This window comes from Biomphalaria glabrata, chromosome 1 (assembly GCF_947242115.1).
Source record: "Biomphalaria glabrata chromosome 1, xgBioGlab47.1, whole genome shotgun sequence".
Lineage (NCBI taxonomy): Eukaryota > Metazoa > Mollusca > Gastropoda > Planorbidae > Biomphalaria > Biomphalaria glabrata.
Genome location: NC_074711.1, coordinates 83,207,034 through 83,227,005, shown reverse-complemented (window position 1 = coordinate 83,227,005; position 19,972 = coordinate 83,207,034). Strand labels below are relative to the sequence as shown.

At 38.1% G+C, this 19,972-nt stretch overlaps 1 protein-coding gene across 1 annotated transcript in view; it reads right to left on the bottom strand.

The window, feature by feature from the left end:
• Positions 1 to 1,743, bottom strand: part of LOC106054579 (integrin alpha-4-like) — a 31,342-nt gene extending 29,599 nt beyond the window's left edge. Inside the window, exon 1 of the mRNA XM_056018194.1 lies at positions 1,217 to 1,743. Coding sequence (XP_055874169.1) covers positions 1,217 to 1,398 — 182 coding nt within the window. The 5' untranslated portion in view covers positions 1,399 to 1,743. The remainder of the gene's footprint in view (positions 1 to 1,216) is intronic.
• Between the last annotated feature and the right edge of the window lie 18,229 nt (positions 1,744 to 19,972).

The window sequence follows — 19,972 nt, the reverse complement described above, 5'->3', positions numbered from 1 at the left end:
CAGTTAGTAGAGTCTAATAACTTCTAAAATGTTTTGTTATCTTGTGCTAGATCTGTTATTTATACATTAGTCAGTAAAGAATGTGGGGCGTGGTGGTCGAACGATAAAGCTCTTGTGTTCTAATGGGGGTTAGAGTTCGAATCTTGTTGTACACTGGAATTTTGAACTTCGGGATTTTCAGCTGAGTGCACTAAACTCTTAATGGGTAAGTCTATCTGTCATACATTGGAGAAGTATAGGTGATTGGTCATTGTTCTGGCCACATGACACTCTCGTTAACCGTCGACAAATAGAAGCAGATGAGCTTTACTTCAGGTGCTCCCATCGGACACATCCACATTGAATGCAAGGTCTGAAAGAGGCACCATTTTTTTTTAACCAGGAAAGAATATATATTTTAAAAAAAAACATGATTTTATTGAACAGCGTCATCGAACATCAGCATTCATTTGTGATATAGAACTATGTGCAAAATAATAATAAGGCCCTTCTTCGATTCAGATGATTAATAAGCAGTATACTATTTCACGTGGCTTGATGCTACACATCCCCATCCAAGTAGGCCTCGAGAAACATAACACTCTTTTAATTAGGTCAAACAGACGGTCAGATTCATAGACGTAGTTTGTTTAATTTTTAAGTGAAAATCTTGCATAAAATATATAAGAACATCCAAAAATAAAACATTTAAACCATATAACATGAAATATATAGGCCTATAGTCTACCTGGCTTGGTAACTTGGACCTCTTTTCAGCTGTCAAATTCATATTTGACGACATTTGTTCGCCTTGCAAGTTTCAGACGTTCCTTCAGAAACGAAGATGTTTACGTGATAGCCCAAAGGTCCTGCCGGGGCTGCCAGCGAGCAGGGTTCAAACCCGGAACCATTGAGACGAAAATCTGGACCACGTATACGACCAAGCAGCTTCAAAGCAGTTTAGATTTTTGCACGAATTTATTATCTACACCTAGATCTAATTTTTAGGAGGGGAAAACAGTTATTGACTGCTCTGGCCTACAAATATATCTTTATTTAAATAAAAACAAATGTTTATGTATTAATAAGAATATATAGATCTAGTTATAAATCTAACACTTGATTAGACTTGACTCGTATTAGTTACAAATAGTTCAAAGACAATTAATAGAAAACTAATAGTCTATATTTAGACACCACAGCTAGATAAAGGTTAAGAACAGAAGCAATAACTCACCATGTTCCTTGCGAATTAGCCAGTATAGCCACAGAATATCCAAAGTAGCTGTTTTTAGGTCCTTTGAAAACAAGTGCACTTTCTGTATCTACATTGAACCCTATTACACTGTTATACACAATAATTAATACACTGACCACCCTGATTATTTTAGCGTACACGAATTTGTTTGATACACTCATAGTTAATTTAATTTCATATTAAATTAATCTTAGTAACATTTTGTAGTGCGTTGGTTCTGTTTGTTGTTATGCGCTCACTATGACAACAAACAACTGTCGAAGACAAAAAAAAAAAGTTTGTAAACTTTCCCGCGTCTACTGCTCATTGTCGACTTCGCTCTTCAAAACAAAATCCCGAACAAGGCCTCAAACGTAATGTAAACATAACCTTTGAACTCCTACTTTTGTGAATCAGACTGCGAGGCTACGTTTAGTCCTCCCTGCCTCCGAGTGTTACTACTATCAAGGCTAAAAGTATACGTCCAAGCCTCCAAGCTCTTGAAAGCTGGGTGAGCCACCGAGGTAATCAAGTCAATTAGGCCTGGCCCTTGTTTTCTGGAACTTCGTGGGGGGACATGCTGGCAGGCACTAAGTGGTTTTTGATCTTTCAACAACTCTTGGTGACACGGCGCTAAACAATACAGAGTCAGTTCTCTGATGTGTTGGAACATGTAATTGTAGATATCTAAAACTTCTCATTTTATTATACACATCCTTCTTCCTTTTCCGCTCTGTTCTTTTCTTAACTTAACTCTTGTCTCTTGTTTACCTTTATCTCTCTCTCTCTCTCTCTCTCCATTCTTCTATCTGCCATTTTGGTGTTATTTTTGTAACATAACATGAAGAATTGCTGAAAAAAAATATCCCCCCTCCCTTTCTTTAAAAAAAAAACTATCACATGCTTAAACGATGGTTTCATTTGGGACTTCAGATTCGCTTTAACTTTATGTTAAAGAAATAAAATTAGTTTAGAAATTCCCAGTTAAGAATACACGTCTAAAAATGTAAAACAAAATTTCTCCCCAACTCTCTCTCTCTCTCTCTCTCTCTCTCATACACAAACATACACCAACAAGGTGTACAAATAAATAAATAAACAGACTTGGCTGTCCCCTGTGGGTCATTCACTGTTTTTTGTTTGTTTTGTATCAACCAAAACGGCTTTAAACAAAAACGTAAGTACCCCTTTCAGACCTTGCGATAGTTAGGGAAGATGATGTAAATGTCTTCTGTTTCTTTGGCTGTTGGTTAACGAGGGTGTTATGTAGCCACCACAACGACCAACCGTCTTTACTTTTCCCCAACTAATGTCAGGTAGGCCCATTAGAGTTGGGTCGAATTTCATAGTCTCAGTCTTTACCGAGATTCGAACCCAGGACCTGTCGGTTCGGAAGTCAAGAACTTTACCGCTCAGCCACCACAACCGCTTGTTTACATAAGATCCGGCAAAATATCCAGGTCGCTACTGGGTTAGCGTTGTCATGTGAATTACTGCACTTATCATTTATCTTCGGAATTGAAGACAATGCATTAGTATTTGTGTTTAACAAAAAGCGTTGAGCGTATATAATTTAAAAACGAAAGAGTTCGCTTATAAAGAACAAATGTGGTTGTCGCCCGTATTTAATGACCGATACGGACAGACAGTAGCAAGAGCGCTTTGTCCCTATAGAAGGGGGAGGGAGAGCTCGCTAAAAAATAACACCTGAATGTGACGTGAATACATTCTCTGAAACATAAACTTAATCTTTCTCACATAAACAATGGAGAGTTAGTTCAATGCGAGAATTGAACAGGGAGTGGGGAATGGGGGGGGGGGAGCTCTTCTACAAAATCTGGATTTTCTAGATACCGTTGTTTACTTGAGCAGGTACTGAAGAATGGTATTTGAAGCATGTGAAGCAAGGTCAAGAGAAGGGGAAAAACGGTATCCTTTCTCTCAGTGGCGGCGAAATCCCTAAATTTTATGTGGGCGAACTATATTGTGTGAGGGCCTCTTATGTTGAATAGTATGTGTGTGTGTGAGTATATATGTATACCAGAAGCATCTCTTTTATGAAATAGATAATCTTTCCTGGCGTGTGGCCCTTCGCACCGCGAGGCCTTATGCAGTCATCCACATCACCTACGCCTTGCGCCGCCTATGCTTTCTCTCACTTCAATCCAGTCACATGTGTGTTCTAAATAATACTATTGAATGATTTATGAACAGAGTCCTCGTTAAAACTAGACTATGTATGGATCGTATTCTGTCCCTATTAGCCAGTTCAAGCAAGAGTAGATGATCTAGTAGTAGTAGTAGTAGTATACCTTTCTTTAACTGATTTATAATTAAATCGCTCTTAGTAAGCCTAATAATTTTTAAATCATTGAATCTTCTCTCTAGAGGCGTGAGTAAGTAGTTCTAGTAAGTTTTTCTTTCGACTGTTGCTTTTATGGTCATTTGATAGGAGCAATCCAATATTTGAAACACACACATGCCAGAATGTGGCTACCGTTTAGAAAGATGTTTCTTTGAAAGAAACGGTCAGTTCTCATCTATATATTTTGTTTCGTGGACGTCTTCCTCAATTGTGTGTTAAAATTATCATCTTATTCTTTGCTAAACTTATGATCTAGGTTTTTTTTTGTTTAGCGCTTTTAGGGACACTCGCATTTTCTTCATGTTTCTTTTCTTACTTTCTTTCTCTCTATTTTGTCTGTTCCCTTTTCTTGTTAGTATTTGTTAGCCCCCCCCCTCTCTGTTTTATCTCTTCTTTCTCTCTCTCCCCTGACAATTTTCCTTATCTCTCTTTTTTTCCACCCATTCTTTTCTCTTCTTTTTTTTTTTCTCCTTTCTCTTTTTATGTCTATTGTCTTCATGGCCATTGCATTACCTGTCTTGTTCCTCTTCCATATTGAATACTTGGGAATATAGCATGTTTTTAGTGCAGTATTTCTTAATTCGTTCCCACAGTAAACTGCCTTACCTCTAGCACTAAATGCAACACACTCTACATATTATTTCCATAGACTTATGTACACTAATATATGTCTATGATTATTTCTTTTTCTTTTCTTCTATACGGTTTTTTTAACCCCATTAATCTTTTTTTTTTTTTTTTTGCATTCTCTCCCCTGAGTTAACATGGCCCTGAATGGCGTCCAGTGTAATTCCCCAACCAGACTAGCATGTGGCCCGTATTGCTGGGATGTATTTACTGAGAACGAGTGAGCTCCCGATGGTGACATTTTCTGAGCACACTGGCACCACATTGTTTTCATTTCCTGTCCCGACCAGCTCGTCTGTGCTAAGCGGACTACTGGTTATAGCCCGGCCGTAATACGACTACTAAGTACCACCATTATACACGCATTGTCACCACATGATTGTGTTCACATGTCTTTTGTTTCGCCTTTTTTTTTTCCAATACACTAAGTACTGAATACTTTATGAGATTGTTTAAACATGTTAACATGTTTTGAAATATATGTTCAGTAGTTAATATTTCAATACGCTAAGATGTTTAAAATATGTTGAGATGTTTATGTTTCAATAAATTAAAATGTTTAAAATATGTTCAGATGTTTCAAAAATTTAAGATGTTTAAGATATTTTAAATGTTTAAATAATTCAAGATATTTACGTTCAAGTATTCGAATAACTTAAGATGTTTAGGTTCAGATGGTTCAATAATTCAAATTTAATTGAAGATGTTCTGATTTTACAGTAATTTAAGATGTTAAAATGTTTTGAGTCATTAATTTTTTTTTCTATGTTCAGATGTTGAAAATATATTTAGATATTTCAATAACGTATTGTTTATGTAGGCCTATACATCTTTTAAATAATTTGTGTTTATGAAGAGATGTTTTAATAATTTAAGTTGTTTAACAATGTTCACAAGTGTACCTTGCGAACGCAAGCACCCACCGCTTTTTGTTCGTCAAGATCTCGCCCTAGTAGGTTTTTAGAAACCTTTTAGCATTCGAAACCAAAAATCTACACAGTCTGAGAGCCTTAAGGAAATACCACTTTTATCGCAGCCGTAATGTCAGTGTACCCTAACCTTAAGAAACTTTTTTTTTTAACACTTCCCTTTTTTAATCTTAACAATGGAATCTGTACTAGACAACGAACAAAAAAAAAACTACCTAGATTCTAATTACATAACCTCAATGTACTCTTTCATTAGGCGTTTAAAGTTCTGTAGTATGGAAGAAGATTGGGATCGACAGGTAAGGAGGTAGTTCCAGGAGGACGGGGTTGATGAAACACACGTGGCTGGCTGTCTTAGCTCTTAGACTGACAAGAAGAGGGGAGGAGAAGGAAGGACTCAAACTGCGAGAGGGAGAAAGTGTTAGGCTTTTTTAAAATTGATTATATCATAGCCAGATGTCATACATCTCCTCAATATGCTCATTTGCATAATATGACTTCCGGAGAATCCGCAAGTGAGAAGCAGTGGGCCTTAACGCAGGATGTAAATAATTCGAGGAGCAAGCACCAAGATTGGGAAGATTTGAGTGGTTGTCGGGGCTGTGGTGGGTCCAACCGGCACCACAACGCTGCTGCGGGATGTCGTAGATCAAAATCAACAAAACATGAGAATGTATGAATCAATGGAAGAAATAACGGTGTCAAAAGCTTTATAGAGGGGAAAGAAACATTATACATTACCCAGGAGAGTGCTATAGAAGTCTATAGTTCGCGTTAATATACTGTTGTAACCCTGCCTTGCACCAGTGCTTGAGGTGCGCACTAGCGCACTAGTGAACGTAAACAGGAAGACACTAGGATGGAGAGAAAAAGACTAGGACAGAGAGAAGAACATTGCATCAGGGATTGTGAAGAGTCTGAATGTTTGGAAACTAAGAAGCCAGCTTTTGGTGCTGCCTGAAGGTTGTAGAAGGGACCTGGAGCGAAGCGGGGAAGGCTGTCGTTGGTCCACATTCGGGTTGCTGTCTAAAGGACTGGTAAATTAGTAGAAAGACTCTGAGGAAGCTGAAGGATGCTATGTGTTTGTCCTAGTGAATAAACACCTGTCTTTATTTCCTGTTACACTGTGTTAAGTTGCCTGCCTTTACGTTGAGTGCCTACCCAAGAGTTACAACAATTGGTGTCAGTAGTGTTGTAACCCTGCCTTGCACCAGTGCTTGAGGTGCGCACTAGCGCACTAGTGAACGTAAACAGGAGGACACTAAGAGAGAGCGAATAACAGTGCATCAGGGATCGTGAAGAGTCTGAATGTTTGGAAACTAAGCCAGCTTTTGGTGCTGCCTGAAGGTTGCAGAAGGGACCTGGAACGAAGCGGGGAAGGCTGTCGTTGGTCCACTTTCGGGTTGCTGTCTAAAGGACTGGTAAATTAGTAGAAAGACTCTGAGGAAGCTGAAGGATGCTATGTGTTTGTCCTAGTGAATAAACACCTGTCTTTATTTCCTGTTACACTGTGTTGTGTTGCCTGCCTTTACGTTGAGTGCCTACCCTAGAGTTACAACAATACTTTAATAAAATCACGAGGTTTTTCTCTGATAAGTTTACCTATATATTTCTACAAAGCTTATATCAACTCACTCTGTTTGGTACAATTTTTTGTACAGTTTTCGTACATATTATTTCTCCCACATCCATTCTTTACACAATTATTAGTTGTACCTATCAAAACATGAATGTATCAAAAAATTGACCAATTAATTAATTAATTATTGGCAATTAATTATTTTGTTTGGTATCGAAAAAGGAGAATAAATGCTACTTATTGAGAGAAATGGCTGTACATGTGGAGGTCTGAAAGGGGAACTTTACTTTTTACTAGTTTTTCGTTCGGATTTTCGGTCAAATTGGTTTTCTGTGATTTAGACTAGAAAAGTTTTGACAAAATAGCGCGGACAAATTAGCGCTGAAAAAATATATTTAAGTCAATTTGAAAAAAAATACTTTAGGTATCGTAAAATATGAATAGAGCCAATATTTCTTTATTTGAATGTTATCATTATTTTTCAGTCATTTTGCAGTAAACACTTTAGATATCTTGAAACATAAATATGCAAACAGTAAGCAAAAATTATAATAAGCTAAAATGAATAATTTCAAAATATATCATTTATTTACATTCCAAAAGTGTACTTTGAAAACAGGCAAAGATAGCCTACTTGTCAGATTTATATATACACACACACTAACTTTCACAAAGTTAAATTGTAGGAAATGTCACGTAGAAACTCCATCACTGGTTTGTTTCTGTACATTGGTAATATAGCTTCAAGTCGTATGTTAAGTTGGAGGTACTTTGTTTCGCTTGCAGTTTTACTTCGTTCTCCAGCATTATACCTCAGAATCTTGTTCTCAGTGTTCTCCTGTTCTCTGAGGAAGTGAGGGATTAACTTGTACACATTAGGGGGATGATCGTCAATAGACTGCTGAAATGCATGGTACCATCCCGCCACTGAATTGTTGGTTCGTGGTAGATTGTCCTGTACACGACCTCTAACATTACATAATGCTATGGAAAATCTTGAGTCACCCAACACCAATCTTTAAATTAAACCCTTCACTACCTGGTGAGCTATAGGGCCTACGGTACAATAAATCTGTTATCAATTTAATTTAGGGTCTATTTTTTTTTAACTCACATGTCTATTTTTTAAACTCACATGTTGCACAGTAGTACAGCATATAGAAAATCGATCTTGTTAACCTATATAGGCTTACATATAGGCCTAATAGAAATTTTATTTGAAGATTTTCATATATGGCGGAAAACGTATAGATAGCTAGCTTTCTGGTGTATCCGGTGTACAAAACAAAGAACGTGTTGATAATCTCCCTTTTGAATTCCACGAATATAAAATATAGGATCATGTTTGTTTCACTTTTTAGCACTGCAGAATCAAATTCTCTAAGCTCTTCTGTTTAATAATAATTAGCCTAATAATAATAATATGGAGGAAGCATTAGACTTTTACTCTAGGACTTAAAACGTTTTTAAAAGCAAATAGGTTAGTAAAAGGTAATAAATGAGAGTTTATGCTATGATCAACTGCCACGCATTTACGTATGGTTAAAATTATAGCTCTATTAATTATTTTTATTTTGTGGCAACAGTGAAGTTCAATCTAGAGGCCTTGACATTGTTGAGTTCTCTTGAAAATCTCCCATAATCCAACGGAATATCGTTTCAAAACAAAATTACTCTCAAACCCATCATGGCTACGCCTCCGTTTCTTTCTTCGGGGCATGGGTGCCATTTTGCACTTAACCCGAAAAATCGTTCAATTAACAGAACTGTTGAACAGATTGAAAACTAAAGTCCCTTAACCGGGAGAATATCTCTTACTTTATCTTCTGCTTGTCTTTCTTGAGGATGTCTTATCGCCCAACAAATAGTTTACGTAATGTGTAATCAAACTCTTCTGGTAGGGCACTGTTTACTTGGGGACCAAATGTGCTTTAGCTGCCAACTCATCAACCCCTCTACTTTGCCTTTCTCTGCTGGTACACAATGTTTACGCCCGTGAAAGACGCAATTAACACCGCTCGGGTTGGGGGTGAGGGAGAAATACGTACATATTGTGACATTAAAACTAGAAAAACATTAAAAATACTTTTTTTTTAAAAAGACACTACCTCCTTCATACAATTTAAAGAGCTGTTGTTTTTTTTTAAATCTTAATAACTAATTAATGTTAGATTGAAAAATAATGGAATATTTTTTACCCCGCCCAGTTCTCCCCCCCCCCCCATCCCCGAGAAAGAATCCTGGTTAAGGCCAGTTAAGGGTAAGTATAGACTTACTAGACTTTATAATATTTCAATGATAGGCCTTTAGATATAAACTTAGAAGACGATGCGCAAAATTTTCCTGAACATAAATTTATTAACTCTTTCTCTCCTAACTGACGATACCAGCGTTGATTCCACCAGAATGTGGTAAATAATTACGGAGAGAAAGAGTTAAACCATGATTAAACTCTTCAAGGAATACGGATAACAAGAAGACGTATATATAGTCCGTCCAAGACAAATATTTTCTGGTTCTCTAGCCAAATTTAAATTTCTTTTTTTTTTTTTAACTGTAAAAAAATATAGCGGTCAAACTAGAGTTTTCCTAACGTGCACTAATAGACACTGATAATTGGCCTATTAATTCAAGCCATTACCTCTACGCTTTGCCCTGTTTCAAAATACGTAACCAAGAGAGAGACAGAGGCAGGGCCGCCGCGAGGATTGTGGCCGCCTGAGTGCGTAATTAAAAAATGCCGCCCCCCCCCCTTTTTTTTTATTTCTAGAAAAAGAAATGTATTACAATTGAGCTGCACCAAAAGCGCCCGTTGATTTAAATCCAATTTTATAGAACTTTCTTTTTTTTTTTCTTTTCCTATTCACACCGTTGTCGTATCCTTCATGTTTTATTTCCAATTTTGTATTTTTTCTGAAGCGACATTAGAAAGTCCTTCTCCAGTTGTATCAGTAATTGGGCGAAACCCCATAAAATGTTCATGTATTTCTACATGAAATGTATAAGAACCAGAATAATAGTGATATGTACAATAGGAGACCTATCTGGTGTGGATTTGTGTGTGTGTGTGTGAAAGTATTTGTATGCTTATACAATTTCAAGGATTTTATTTTCTATTTCACTCAAATTTTGTATTTGCCTGTATTAACTGATACAAATACCCTTTTTGTGTGTGTCAAATCAAATATTTATGGATCCTTTAAAAGCGAGGCATTGCCGATAATAATTCGTTCTTTAAAGGATTGCTAAGCAGTGGCGTAACTAAGGGGGGGGGGGATGGGGGGAGAATTTTAAAATCCCCCCGGGCCCCCACCTAACTAGGTGGGGGCCCCCAAATGGGTGTCCGAAATTTATTGTAAATACATAAATTAATATATTTGATTGACAAATAGTGTTAACGGTTGTCTTTTTTTTTTCAACATTTATGGATTAAATTTATCACATAGACTAAACCTATATCTAGGTCTATCAGTACGTTGACTTTGTTGATATTTAATAAAAAAAAATTTCCCACAGAGATCAAAGTTTTTTTTAAAGTTAGTTTTACATTTTAAACTTTGTTGCCACGAATAAAACTGCATGATATACAGCGAATTCCAGGTATCTTGTTACCTTTACTAATAATAGATTTAAATGGCGGGTATTTTATGGCTACACTAATTAACCTGTAATCAAAATTTACAGAATCGAGTATAACAGATCCAAAAGTTATTCTTAATAATGCTAGAATAGTCCATTATTCGGGTTTGGCGTCTATAATTTCAGAATTAAACTTCACACTCGAGTTATTACCCTTCTATTCATCGTTCCTCAATCCATTGGAAACTTTCGCACAAAACATAAACAACAAACAATGATGTAATATCATATAATATTAGCACATCATTCCTTTTGAAGTTATTATCACACCCTTCCTTTTAAAGTTCTTAAAAGGGATATCTACTAGCAGGGCCGCCCTAGCATTTGCGGGGCCCTATGCGAAACGAATCGCGCGAAGCCTAGTCTGGGTAGGGATGAGCATAATGTCAAAATTATTATTTTTTTAAATTAGAAAATAGGTCTACTTTCGTCTTTGCAATAAATTTTTATCAAATGAAAGCTCACAATGCCATCTTTTATTTATAGGCACCCCAAAATTTCAATTTCGTCTATTCTTCAGGAGATTTGAATAAATTCAAAAAAAGTTCAGGACTTTATATTTTGCCTTTCATGAGATTTCCTGGAGGCCCTGGAAAATCAGGAGGTCACGAAAACCCTGTTATTTTATATACATTCTAATGGTTTAATTTAATAATGTACACTTAGAATTTACGCGGGTCCTATGAAAGCGCGGGGCCCACTGCCACCGCATAGGCTGCAGTGGCCTAAGGCCGGCCCTGTCTACTAGGAACTTTAACAATTCGTCCACTTCTGGTTGTCTTGACTGGCACAACAAGTTCTCTAGACGTTGGTCTATTACTGTCTGTTTCGTTTGTTCCAACAGTTTGCAGTTCATTGTCTCCATCGGTATCATAGTACTCACAGATGTCTTCATCGAAATTCTTATTCAAAAAGCGTTGATTTCTTCTGTATGTTTTTCCATCGTTTGTCTTTATGATGTAAGATCTGGGTGCTGAATGTCTTTTTTATGACAACTGCTTTCTGCCATGTTTGACCTAGACGAACTCTCCGACAGAATAATCTTTAGGTAGTCTTGCTTTTGCATTGTATTTCACTTTGCTTTTCATGTGTCGTTCGTTGAGTAATGTCTCTGCATTTTCAGCTACCGATGGTTTCAATAGTTTGGGATCAGTTGGAATGATTCCCTTAGTCTTCTACTAGTCAGCAGTTGTGATGGTGAATACGGCAGTCCACTTATCGGAGTATTTCTATACTCAAGCATAGCGAGATATGGATCTTTCCTACTTTTGTATTTTCTGAATCCTTTTTCTTGCGCAAAAAACATAAACAACCAATAATGACGTAATACCATATAATATTAGCACAGAATCTTCTTCATGCAGTGGAAAATTAAGAATTTTTTGCCTATCTTGAATTCTGGTCAAAGCTCTTGCGCCCAATTAATATAGTTCAGAAGAAACTACAAAAGTCTGGACTGCATATACGGGAAGCTGCTAAAGACATTAGTACCCTTTCATGCTTTCTGCAAAATAATGAGAAACTGACAAAAAAACAATCCATCGAAAAAGCAAAAGAAGGTAGTGAATACTATGGATTCCCTGTAATCAAAACAACCATATGAAAGAAAAGACTTGATGGGAAATTGAGTTAAGACTAAGACTAAGACTAAGACTGCTTTATTGATCCTTACGGAAATTTGTTGTGATTACAAGGACTCGTTTCTCATATAAAGACAACACAACAGAAAAATACACATAAATACAACAGAGTTGTTCATTCAGCGACTACACACAGGTATCTTGGTGCATTTCATGTTCCCTGATCAATGAGTGGCGGTGATAGAGTCTGACCGAGTGAGGTACGAACGAGTTTTTGTACCGCTCCGTTCTTGTTTTGATTGACAGCAGTCGCCCACTTCGCGACGACCTGGCGTAGTTCTGATGGAGCGGGTGGCCGTTGTCTTCCAAGATTTTTTCGATTTTTCTTAGGCACGTTTGTTCAAAAAGTTCCTTTAAATGTGGTAATGTTGTGAGTGTAATTTTTGATGCTTTTTTAATGATGTTTTCTAGACGTTGCAACAGTTTAGATGAGGCGTTGCCTTGCCAACAACTTATTCCATATGTTAGCAGATTTTGTACAGTCGCGCCGTAAAATGTCTCAAGGATCTTCTTATTTAATTTAAAACTGTTGAGTTTGTATAGAAAAAAGAGTCGCTGGGCTGTTTTCTTTGTCAGAGTTCCAAGGTGGTCTTCCCATGAAAGCTTGTTGTTGATGATAATGCCTAGATATTTATATGCCTTTACTTGTTCTATAGATGTAGTGTTTATTTGCAGTTCACGTATAGTTTGTTTTTTCTTTCTAAAATCTATTATAAGTTCTTTAGTTTTTGTTACGTTCAGTTCTAGAAAGTTGTCGGTGCACCAGTTTGTAAACTCTTCTATCGAGCTTCGATACTGAGTTTCGTCTCCTGAAATAAGACCGACTATGGCAGTATCATCAGCGAATTTAATGAGTTTAACTGAGTCATAGATGCTTCTTATGTCATTAGTGTAAAGAGTGTATAGCACAGGAGAAAGTACACAACCTTGTGGAGCACCCGTACATAGTACTCGAGTTGACGATTTGGTGTTGTTGACTTTAACATACTGGGGCCGTTGGGTTAAAAAGTTTAGAACCCATGCTTGCAAGTAAGGGCTTACATTTAAGTTACTCAGTTTGTTTATCATTAGATGTGGCTGTATGGTATTGAAAGCCGAGGAGAAATCTACGAAGAGGACTCGTGCATATGTTTTGGGTATATCGAGATGCTTATAAAGCTGGTCCAAAAGCAATAGAATGGCATCCTCAGTTCCTCTAGCTGCTTTGTATGCAAATTGGTGAGGGTCTAGGCTGTTATTGACTTTTGCTACAAGTTGTTTAAGAATATATTTTTCAAAACATTTCATAACAATAGGTGTTAGTGCTACTGGGCGGAAATCATTTAAGCAATCTATTTTTGGTTTCTTAGGCACTGGTATGATTTCTGAAGTTTTCCAGATGTTTGGAATTACGCACGTTTGCAATGACTGGTTAAAGATATGACAGAAGATAGAAGAAATTTGCTCCGCACATAGCTTGATCAGCTTGCCACTAATTTTGTCCGGTCCACAAGCTTTTGTTACGTCTACTCTCTTAAATAACAATGTCACTTCATCCTCCGTTACAAAATTGACGTAGGGCTCTTGTTTTCCTTTGGACAGAGTGTTGAAAAGTTCTTTGTGTAGTTCAACAAAATCTTCTTTGTCAAAACGAGAATAGAAATAATTTAGTTCGTTGGCGAATTTCTCATCATCAGCCACTAAAATTTGTTTTCGTTTTGAGGCGCAGCCTGTTATTTTCTTTAATCCCTCCCAGCATTGTTTTGAGTTGTTCTTTGCAAAGAAATTCTCAATTTTTTCTTTGTATGTTTTTTTCCCTTCCCTTCAATGTAGGACTGTCAATAGAACTGCAATTCAAACGTGTTGCGACAGAAGTGCTGGACAGATTTCATATGGAGATGAAGAGCAGATTTCAGAGGTTGGAAAGAAAATGGATACCTTTGGGTTTCTTCTTGAACCAAGACACCTGTTAGATGAAGACCCGCTTATGACAAACTGTGCTACTTTTCCTGTTTGTATGATGAAATAAATGGCAAATCGCTTTTTCAATGATGTCATTGATGCACGAGCACTTTTCATCAACAAACCAGTAATACAACCACCAATAAACATATTGAGGAAACAGGCTTTATATGGTAATTACGTGTGCTCAAACTTTGCAACCTCCTCCGAATACCGCTAACTCAGGCCACTTCCATTACGTCATGTGAGAGATCATTCTCAAAGTTCAAGTTCATCAAAAGCTATCTCAGGAGCACAATGACACAAGAAAGGCTTATCATGGCTTTTTATGTCAGTGAAGTCACAAATACTAGAAAGTATCGATGTAGTTGATATTATAGATGTCTTTGCTGCACAGAATGCACGACGTGAAACGATATCAATTTAGATTTGTCACTTGTGCATTATTTAACTAATAAATAAAGGTATTATTCATTAAAAGAGTCTTGATTACTTTTTGTTAAGTTTACTGATATACTGAACCAATTGGATTTGGGGCGTATATATTTTTGCGTACATTATCCCATGTTATATGTCGAATGTCAAAATGTAAGGGGCCCCCAAAGAGGTCAATCCCCCCGGACCCCCAAATCCCTAGTTACGCCCCTGTTGCTAAGGCTGCTTTTCAAAATCATGCATTCTTTAGGCCTAATGCGTTGCATCTATTGTTGTTTTCTTTTAAAGAGATTTTTTTAAATTTTCTTTTTGTATTATATTCGTGTCTTTTCAGAATGAATATGACCCTAATCATTGACTCCTTTTGTACCTGTAATGTCGTCTTTATTTCTTTATTCCTAACACAAATCAACATGGACTATAATAAAGTAACTCGAAGCACAAAATCCATTGACGTAAACATTGATAATGATTATCATGACTGTACTATGGAGAGAAGTGCATTTTGTCCACAATCATCTGACATACGCTGATTTGGAGGGGCCTACAAATGTATCCCACACACCACTAGCACAAAATGAAGGTAAAAAGGTAACCATGGAATAATGATTTGGCCGCCCCTTACATTCGGCCGCCTGCGTGCAGTGCAAACATTGCACAACAGGTAGCGGCGGCCCTGGACAGAGGTAAAGGAAAGAAAGAAAAAAGAACGATGGTTAGAGAAAAAAAACTGTCCCTTTCGATCTATTCCAGATGAAAGTTTAATACATATTTACTATTCAGTAATTTCATGTTTTTTCTCATGTTTACAAACATTTTATTGAAATGTGGCTATCATAAATTTATAACCAGTGATTGCTTTGAATGAAACGGCTATTTAAAAACTAGCATCGGAAATGAAATGGAACTAGAATCTGGCACAAGTTTCTGTTCACATTTAGGTCTGTTTTAAAACTAAACACTGTCGTTATGTTGTATGCTACTTTGTTGAGCCGAGTATCCAAGTATGGCGTCTGTAACCCATGAAATGTCAAAGTTATTGCCTTCCTAAACTGACATTTATCAGCCCCACTTCTGACTCACTCCGTGCACACTATACATGTGAACTAGATATGGTTCTGCGGGCACATTGGCACTAATTAATTCCCGGGCAATAATTAATCCAAGAATTAGAAGACTAGAAATTGTAATGGCTATAATTAGTGGCTTTGGGTCATTAACAGGCCCGCCTGTTGTGCTACTTGAAATGTTATTTGGGTATCCACGTGCATTAATTAAATGACTAGTATTTAGCGTCCAACTTCATGTGGAAAAGTCGCTGTTAGTTTTGTTTATATATGACCGTCCCTCTGTCACCTCTCAATCCATCCAAGGGGCACTACAGCCCATTGGGGTTACTGGCCTGCTCCAGCACATCTTTCCATTCTGATCTATCCTGGGCGTTACGTCTCCATACCCAGACTCTCAACTGATTTAAATCTGCCTCTCTGTCACCTTTCAATCCATCCAAGTAGGGTTACTGGCCTGCTCCAGCACATCTTTCCATTCTGATCTATCCTGGGCGTTACGTCTCCATACCCAGACTCTCAACTGATTTAAATCTGCCTCTCTGTCACCTTTAGATCTCAAAAACTTAAACGTGTTTTTGAAAATATGACTTCACTATATTCTTAGCATGATTTAGGTGCAACGGCTGCTTTTATTTTGTTCGAAAATCGAACCGTTTTTGTTTTTTAATTCGCAAATACCATCTAAGGAAATAATTTAAGTGTTGATTTCCCTTTCAGGCCTTATGATGTAAAGATCATCTGTTTCTTTTGCCCACGGTTAACGAGGATGTTATGTGGGAAGCACAACGACCAACCATTAGAGCCGGATGAACTCAAGAGGCGCCCTAAAGATCCCGAAATTAAAAATTTCAGTCTTCACCAGGATTCAAACCCGGGACTCCTTGATTTACCGATCAGCCGTGTCGTGAATTTGTTTATTTCGATTGTCGCCCCTAGTGTTTGTTTACGTTTGTGGATTCACGTTAGATTGTGTACTGACCATATTCCGTGTCTTGATCTTTACTATGGGTGTAGTTATTTTCGTCATTCAGTGTAATAAAGCTTTAGATGTTAACATGATTTTTGTTATATTAAAGTACGACACTGGCACCACAATTTCATAATCTTCTGTCCCGACCAGCTCGTCTGTGCTAAGCGGACTACTGGTTATAGCCCGGCCGTAATACGACTACTAAGTACCACCATTATACACGCATTGTCACCACGTGATTGTGTTTACATGTCTTTTGTTTCGCCTTTTTTTACTGAATACTTTATGCCAGTGATGCCCAAATTACGGCCCGCGGGCCACATCCGGCCCGCGATGTGGTTCTATCCGGCCCGCCGAAACGTCAGAACAAAGTATAGACCTCCCCTTTTCATAAAAAAATGGGGTTGAAAATGCATCTTTTCCGTCTTTAGGGCCCTCACTATAAATCTTTGACACATGTGCGTTTCTGTAATGGGACCTGAATGTAGAATCTACCAGGAGAAGTGAACTGGTCTTTACTTTTTTGTGGAACATGATAATTGGTATATTAATTAGCCAACATATTTAATTTGTAAAGAAAGTGTGGTTGTTTAAAAAAAAAACGTATATAAAGGCCTTAGAAAACAAATATCTAGGCAATTTTTTTTTATTTGAGAAGCGAATAAAAAAAATTTAAACTACGCCTAGAGATTGAAGGATTGATGAGAATATTTACACACAAAAAAAGCTAGCTACAATGTTACTCATATTTTAAATAGAGAAATGAAACCACAATTCGACGCGTAAAAAAAAAAAGATAAACTTCCAATGTCTCATTAATTATTGTAAGTACATAATCAAATACTTTCAGGTGGATTTCATCTCGTTTTTATCTTATATCTTATCTTATATAATACAGACGTTACTTCAAAAAAGAAGATGATTACGTCCTACGCGTCATGCATTTAGTAGGGCACATCTGGCCCGCGACACGTGTGTTGGAGTTGAAAATGGCCCGCAGGTCGAATAAGGTTGGGCATCACTGCTTTATGCCATATCTACTCGCGTAGCCTAAGGCCCATATATGACACTATGCTACTTGCACATGCTACTCGCGCAGCCTAAGGCCCATATATGACACTATGCTACTTGCACATGCTACTCGCGCAGCCTAAGGCCCATATATGACACTATGCTACTTGCGCATGCTACTCGCGCAGCCTAAGGCCCATATATGACACTATGCTACTTGCACATGCTACTCGCGCAGCCTAAGGCCCATATATGACACTATGCTACTTGCACATGCTACTCGCGCAGCCTAAGGCCCATATATGACACTATGCTACTTGCACATGCTACTCGCGCAGCCTAAGGCCCATATATGACACTATGCTACTTGCACATGCTACTCGCGCAGCCTAAGGCCCATATATGACACTATGCTACTTGCACATGCTACTCGCGCAGCCTAAGGCCCATATATGACACTATGCTACTTGCACATGCTACTCGCGCAGCCTAAGGCCCATATATGACACTATGCTACTTGCACATGCTACTCGCGCAGCCTAAGGCCCATATATGACACTATGCTACTTGCACATGCTACTCGCGCAGCCTAAGGCCCATATATGACACTATGCTACTTGCACATGCTACTCGCGCAGCCTAAGGCCCATATATGACACTATGCTACTTGCACATGCTACTCGCGCAGCCTAAGGCCCATATATGACACTATGCTACTTGCACATGCTACTCGCGCAGCCTAAGGCCCATATATGACACTATGCTACTTGCACATGCTACTCGCGCAGCCTAAGGCCCATATATGACACTATGCTACTTGCACATGCTACTCGCGCAGCCTAAGGCCCATATATGACACTATGCTACTTGCACATGCTACTCGCGCAGCCTAAGGCCCATATATGACACTATGCTACTTGCACATGCTACTCGCGCAGCCTAAGGCCCATATATGACACTATGCTACTTGCACATGCTACTCGCGCAGCCTAAGGCCCATATATGACACTATGCTACTTGCACATGCTACTCGCGCAGCCTAAGGCCCATATATGACACTATGCTACTTGCACATGCTACTCGCGCAGCCTAAGGCCCATATATGACACTATGCTACTTGCACATGCTACTCGCGCAGCCTAAGGCCCATATATGACACTATGCTACTTGCACATGCTACTCGCGCAGCCTAAGGCCCATATATGACACTATGCTACTTGCACATGCTACTCACTATGCTAAATCCCCTAAAATTACCATTCCCCATAGCGCTCACCCACCCCCACATCCCTAGAAATTTCAAGTATACTCATTTCTCAAAGAGTATGTGCTCGTACCTCTAAGACACCATAGGCCTAAAAGAGCTTAAACAGAGTTATCTGCTCTTTGCTTAATTTTTTAAAATTCAATTTTGGCTATTTAGTCGGATGTTTTTATCATTGTCACAAGTGGACGTAAAATAACAATCAATAAATTTAATTTTCTCTTCCATAGCCTAGTCTAGCTATCATTTCCTTTAAAGCATATGCTTTAAAGCACTTAAAAACAATATTTGTGGCATAGCTTTCTTTCTTTCCAATTAATTATTTAGGCCTATGCATATTTCTTCACAGACCTAGATCTATTTAAAATAATCCTTCCTAGGTGTAGATAATTGGCTGGGTGAATCTGAGCGATTGTCCTTAGATCATTGTAATTATCAAACATGTTTTCACATCTATATGAAAGCGTGTGTATATGTAAAACAATCTTTAACCTCTTTAAAGACTGTAAGTCTACAAGTATTCCTCTATTCTAAAGCAAAAAAAAATTAATTTCAAACATAGTCAAAATAGGTCTATTAAAAGTGTATGTCTTTCTCTTTGTGTGTGTGTACGGGGAAAGGTGAGGGAGTACAATAATGTTGTAAATGGGGGTATTCTAAACAAGATGCCGCTCTAGATTACTTTATGGGCACCGCATGTGCAGTTCTAGTTTACCTGTAATTAAAATTCAGTTACCCTTGTAGGCACTGGCAGATTGACAGGGGTCTTTAAGGTCCAAAGCGACAGGCTCGGACGCAGGCCCAAAGTTGTCTTGATCTGTCCGGGTCGTTGTGGTATTCATAGCTGTTATAGCAAATGCTTCAGTCGCAAATGCAGACTTCCTCCGATTTCTTCTCTCTTTCTGTCCTATTGTGTACTTCTTCTTTGTAATAGTCTTGAATGAGTAACGGTTGGTTGATAAATAATGCTGGATTTCTCTCTTTTAAAGGTTCGATCTGGCCTTGCACGTTAGGCATCAGATTGTCCATCAAATGATTCATTGAATCCTCAAGGTACCTTTTTTTTTGGCCTTGTTCTCCTAACAGATCCTGCATGGTGATCAGGAGCTCACCAATATATGGTTCTACCTCAAACAGGTAGGTCTCGGTATCCTCCCCTTAATCAACCAGGCCTTGCCGATGACGTGCTCTCATCTTTTCTTTGGACCAGACGATCTTCAGCTCTGTGGCTCCTCCTTCAACTGTTTGTAGCTCAGTTCGTCTAGCTTCCTCAGCGTTGTCATTCT